This window comes from Carettochelys insculpta, chromosome 4 (assembly GCF_033958435.1).
Source record: "Carettochelys insculpta isolate YL-2023 chromosome 4, ASM3395843v1, whole genome shotgun sequence".
Taxonomy (NCBI): domain Eukaryota; kingdom Metazoa; phylum Chordata; order Testudines; family Carettochelyidae; genus Carettochelys; species Carettochelys insculpta.
Window position 1 is genome coordinate 132,066,160 of NC_134140.1, and position 6,000 is coordinate 132,072,159.

At 41.0% G+C, this 6,000-nt stretch overlaps 1 protein-coding gene across 4 annotated transcripts in view; it reads left to right on the forward strand.

Moving 5' to 3' along the window:
* SLC20A2 (solute carrier family 20 member 2) overlaps positions 1-4,427 on the forward strand; it is a 70,637-nt gene extending 66,210 nt beyond the window's left edge. For 3 of the 4 annotated variants that reach the window (XM_074993872.1, XM_074993874.1, XM_074993871.1), the window contains exons 9-11: positions 66-251; positions 844-928; positions 4,010-4,427. In XM_074993872.1, coding sequence (XP_074849973.1) covers positions 66-251; positions 844-928; positions 4,010-4,174 — 436 coding nt within the window. In that variant the 3' untranslated portion in view covers positions 4,175-4,427. Of the gene's footprint in view, positions 1-65; positions 252-843; positions 929-1,441; positions 1,527-4,009 lie in introns of all 4 variants that reach the window. The other variant, XM_074993875.1, reaches the window with a different exon arrangement.
* The last annotated feature ends 1,573 nt before the right edge of the window (positions 4,428-6,000 follow it).

The following is a 6,000-nucleotide window of genomic DNA, read 5'->3' on the forward strand; positions in this document are numbered from 1 at the left end:
ATGTGACTTGTTGAAAAGCACTTGCCTCTGTTTTTATAACCTGTGTAATTATTTTATTTTCTCAGCAATGCAATTGGTCCTCTGGTGGCTCTCTGGCTTATATATGAACAAGGAGGTGTAATGCAAGAAGCTGCTACTCCTGTCTGGCTGCTCTTTTACGGAGGTGTGGGGATCTGTGTGGGTCTCTGGGTCTGGGGTAGAAGAGTTATCCAGACTATGGGTAAAGACCTCACGCCAATCACACCTTCAAGGTACGTAAAAGATTACTAATTTGATTGCCTGAATTTGTGATAGACTTAAGTTTGAGAAATTGCTGTTGTAATTTTGTTTTTAATTGTTTTAACTGCTGGGTCTGCTTTGCTTTGCTTCTAATTTAACTATAAATTAATGAGGTCCAGGTGTGAATTGTAGAGGTCTAGTTAACAAACATACTTTGCTGCTCTCCTAATTAGCATGGGAAACAATTTGAAATACCAGAATGACAAAATCAGCTTTCCCCATGTGCTTCAGAACATTAAAAGAATAATTTGATGTTTATTTTTGCTTTAATGCATACTAGACCTCTGCTGCACTAACCTAATTACTAATTAAGCATTATTCACTGGATTGTAGAGTAGTAAATGGCCTGAAGCAGTCAGCTGTGCAATCAGTTTAATGCAGATAACTAGTGTGTATTGTTTCCATTATTCAGTAGTCCACTGTTCTCCTAATGTAATTCTATGGCCAAATCATTCAGAGGTAAACCATTGAAGAAGATACTGGTAAGACTTTGGCACGCTGCATGGTGTCAGTCCAAACTGATACAAAGAGTGACTGTGAAGTGTTTTCTTATGCTTCCTGCAGTGGATTCACTATTGAGTTGGCTTCGGCGTTCACAGTTGTGATAGCTTCCAATGTTGGACTTCCTGTCAGTACCACACACTGCAAGGTATGCTTTTGCCATGTGACTGCACTCATAGCAGTCTGGACTGTACATCTTTAAGTACGCTGCTCAGGTCGCCGTACAATGGCATGATTCAATGCAGGAAAAAACAAACTGTTCTCTGCAAGGCCAAAAAAAAAAAATTCAAACTTAGGCTGAGACCTGGCCAAGTTCTTGTCTTTCAAAACCAAAAAAAGATATTTACGAAATGCCATCGAATTGGAAATGTTCACACTACAGATACATTTCTGATGTGCAGATTGAGAATCCATGGTGACCGGGGCATTGGACCTCACAGGGTTTGAAGAGTTCCATGATACATAAGGCGTAGAAGCCGCGGATCTGCTTTCCTTTGATCATGCCATTTAAGCTTAGACCTGTAGCATTCCTCCGGGTTCAGAGGCTGTGACACCTTCCATCGTTCAGACTTCACTGTCTTGATAAGTGCATGGCATGGGATTTCCTTCTGATAACTCTTACACTACAATGTTTCCACCTATCTTTTTTATTTCTTCACAGTGGATTTTGCATTGAAGTAATGTGTGCGCTAACGGTGCTTGTAGCCTCAAATGTGGGTATTCCAATAAGCTCCACTCATTGCAAGGTATTGGAGTTTGCAGTGGTATCAATCTGTAACAATCAAATGATGATAAATGCCGATTGTTGCATTTTGCCTTCATTATGTTTTGCACCAAATAGATTTGGATGACAACAAACCAACAAAAAATACATTCAAATGAACTGCAAAGATGCAAAGTTAAGACCGAGCAATTGCACAAAAGGATGAAGAGTTTGAAGTTCTTAACACAGTGTTAATTTGGCCATTTTGAAACTGAGTAATGTAGGTAGTTTACAGTGTTACTTGAATACCTTATTGCAGACTTAAGTAGTCCAGTTAACCCTGCTTGGCATCTTATGTTGAGCAGTCTCATTTCTGTGCTTTGATTTGCTCATCAGAGACTTGCACTAAATTAATGTTTGTATTTGTTTTTTTTTTTTCAGAATAAGTGGACACAATTGCACCATTAGGTTGTGCAAAAGTAGTGTGTGGCACACAGGAGACCTCAGTAAAGTTCGAGGGAACTCTCACCTGGTGCACATGCAAAACATAATGTTCAGCTAATGAGCATAAGTTGTAAACTATGGCTAATAAGACTGCAAAATTCCTTTCCCATGAGGTCTGAAATTTAAAAAGGGGCGGGGGGGAGATCCTTAGTTTTTGCAACAGACAGACCACTCCTCCCGTGAGGAGATCCAGGAGGGTACATAGCCCCTGTGGCTCTGGTCACGAAACACTTTGAGAGTCAGTGACTTTTGACTGTCAAGGTATAATACTTGTGAGTCAGACACATTACATGCTTAAGGAGCTACTTGGCATCAGAGTCTGGAACTTTTGGTTTTGGCTGTTGGTTCAAGTGCCAGAAAGTTACTCTGGAGCAAGGCTTTTAGTAGCATTACCTTGTATTTATTCTAATCCGTGAAACCTACAATGTCGCACATTGCGACTTCTGAAAGCTAAGTTGCACAAGGTAGGTGGATTTTAATAGTTTGTCACTGCACCAAAATAACAGTGGAAAATGGGTGTGACAGACATCCTCTATGTGGAAATGTGTGTTTTAGCAAACGTCACTGGTGCATGCATAACTATTTGTTCTATACATCTGTGGTTAAGCAGAGCAGATGAAGGCAAACTGCACTGGTTTGAAACCAGTCTAAAGGTAGCTGTCATCGAATATCTACAAATCATTTAGTTTTTCTCTTTTGAAGTTCTAACCATTTTCTTAATCTTTAGTTCATCCGAATCCTCATTAACCAACTAAACTTTCATAATGTTTAGACCTGGATTTGCCAATGCCATTACTGCTGATACTTTTTTTAAATTCCCAAAACCCCCAGAACTAGAAGTTATATTTTGCTTGCACATTAAACCAGGTTACTGTATCATACTTCAGTCTTGTGCAATAGACTAGAAATCCAAACTGATACAGAAACTTGTGTGAAATATATAATATATATATAGGGCTTCTGATTGTAAGTTTTAACTGATAAAAGACCCCAATATCAAAAAAAAAAAAAAAACCAAACCAAACCAAAAAAAAAACCCAGACAAAATCAACTATTTATCCAATAAACACCTGGTATGTATCTAAGGGGTTGTTTACACAGACCTGTAATATGTTCTGATTTCTTAAGTGCACTCATACGTTGCACATTATTTGATTTATGTAGGCCCTGCTGGTGCACATTAAGGGTTCACTTGAGTGCTTTAACACAGTGGTCTTTCAAAGAGTGCTACCTTGAAGTGTACTAGAGAACATTACAAATTACTCATTACAAAGAGCCTTGAAAGACCCTGATACATTTCAAAATGCTTGCTCTACTCTCCCAGCTTTGTGTCATCCACAAACTTCTTAAGTGTAGTCACTATGCCATTAGCTAAATTATTTATACCACTATTAAACAGAACTGGTCCTTGCTGGACCCCATGCAATACGCCCTGGCACAGAAGCACGGGTTTTACAGTAGAAAACAGATTGGGCAGATTGTACAGGTTTTTATTCTGTGCAAAATGTGCAAGGTGTTCGGCCAACACCTGGGACAACTCAGTCCTTGCACCACAGGCCTCAATTCTGCAATGAACCCCCAGCAATAAGATCCTGGAGTCCATGCAGGGCCCACTGACATCAATACGCCTGCTTTGCTACATAGAGCTTTCTGCAGTTTGGGGGCCTAAAAAGGCGGAGGTACATAGAGGCAACTTGCATTACACTAGCAGAGGTAATTGCCTTTTAAATGAGATACCTGAATGTAATTAACTGGGCTTTAAGTTGATGTATCTGCTATGAAAGGCATTTTAAGAGTCAGCTGCTAGTTTTTCATTTTATTTTATTTTTTACCCCAGCTAATCTGCAAGGGCTAAATTCCAGCCACCCCTTAAACAAAGCATGGGTCTTCACTGAAGTCCACAGTAGTTTAAAATCTGAGCTACTTACATTGCTGGGTATCAGCTGATTGGCATTGGGCTGGTCATAGAAGTCTCTTGGAGGCACGTATATTGTATGCTAACCCTCTTTTCACACTCCTAAGGTTGGTTCAGTGGTGGCAGTTGGCTGGATACGTTCAAAGAAGGCTGTTGACTGGCGTCTGTTCCGCAACATCTTTCTGGCCTGGTTTGTGACAGTTCCTGTCGCCGGCTTGTTCAGTGCTGGAGTCATGGCGATCTTGATGTACGGGATTCTGCCCCATGTCTGAATTGCCACTTCCCCACCAAACAGGCAGAGTAGCCCAAGCTACTTTCTCAGTTGGGGTGGGGCAAGGGGGGGAGGGGAAGGGGAAGGGAAGCACCCTGCTAACCTGTCAATGGAAGAGCTAGTCGGCAAGGATTCATCTTCCATATCTAACTTCTTATCTACTGTATATAACAATGTGTCATATTGGTGACATGGTGGTATAATGTGGTGCCGTACTTATATATTAAAAAAATATATGCATAGAGTAGGAATAGTACCTAAATTATAAGTGGGGTGAAAATAATTGCCTAGAATTTAATATTTAGTAAAATTTGTACATAATGTAACATTTCAGTGGCAATTTTTTTAATCTTTTGAAGAGGAGTAGGGATTGGAAATGTTTGCCTATTTGATATGATAAAGCGAGGTACAGAATTGCATCACATGAATTTTTTTAAGAGATACTGGAACAAAAATATTGTGCATAAGTGCTTTTCGTAAGATAACTTTGTTCATATCAGAATGATCCCAGTGTACAATACTGTATGCCAACTGCTTTTGTAAATACTTACAAATGGTAACTTTTTAATGGTGCATTTCCCTAATATATTTTGGATAAGAAAGTTTAGAAAGTACCAAAGAAGCAGGGAAATAGCTTGCCAGTTATGTTGTCTACCCGTGCGTGTGTGTGTGTGTGTGGATTTATGTTCCCACTTTTAATTAGAAGTTGTTTTCACTAAACTATCACCAGCAAAGCTGGGATAGTACTGTTTGTTTGACTGCAACCAGCAAAAAAAGTGTATTACAGTTATGCCTGTTCTTGTTATTCTGTATGCTTAACACTACTGTCCATGTGATTAGTCAACTAACTTTAGTATGTTTTGAATCTGGACTACACTAAATATTCATCTTCCATCTTCCCACGCCCCTGTCAAATCTGAACTCAGTCCTGCTGTCAACCTGAATAGGAGCAAGATCGAGCTTTAAATGTCTTCTCCTTCCCCAGTGCTTCTCCACCATGGAATCTCAGGCTGGGTGGGTGGCTGATTCCCTGGTCTGTACTCCTGTAATCATGCGCAGACATTGAGAAGGCCAGTAGATAATAAGCAGGCCTGGCCCTGGGCGTTAGGAAGTAATGGGCCCTGCCCCTGAATGAACTGCTTTCAGGAGCACAGTTGTGTGTTTCAAGCTGTCAGATCAGCCTGTGTTACGGATACCAACAAAGGCTGTAGGGCCAGGTTTGCATGTAGAGTAGTATCCTCCTCCACAAGTAGGCCTGCGTTGGTCAGGGGCACAAGGTGTTGCTCATTGCCACTAATGCTGTGTCCATGCTGCCAGCTGAGCTGGGTTGCAGAACATGCAGACATGCCTGTGTGAGCCTGGCTAAAAACAGAAGTGCAGATGTGGTGGCCCAGGCCTCTGCGCAGGCTGGGTACAAACTTGTGTCCCTAGCCCAGGCTGCTGGCTTAGCCTTCCTGGCATCACACCACAGCTTGTGGCATAGACATAACCTGTGTGGAGAGGTCTGTGGGCGCACATGGAAAGGATGAGATTGGCACTGCCGTGCAGGGGATTACATGGAACAAGTGTGAGTTAAATCTCAGCTTGGAAGTGTTGCTACTGATTGGGCTGAGCTCCTTGCTCTGGGGATGGAAGACGATGGAGATGGGAACCTAGTACTGTTTAAATGCTGCTAAAACTTTGATAGACAAACATTCTTGGTACTCTGTAGTGACTTTTCCATTGGTCATTCATACTAAATTTATAATAAAAAGATAAATAGCCCCTATCCTTGGTTGGTTGGCTTGTGAATTTTTGAACATTACTCATTTGTGTCAGACGTGAGTG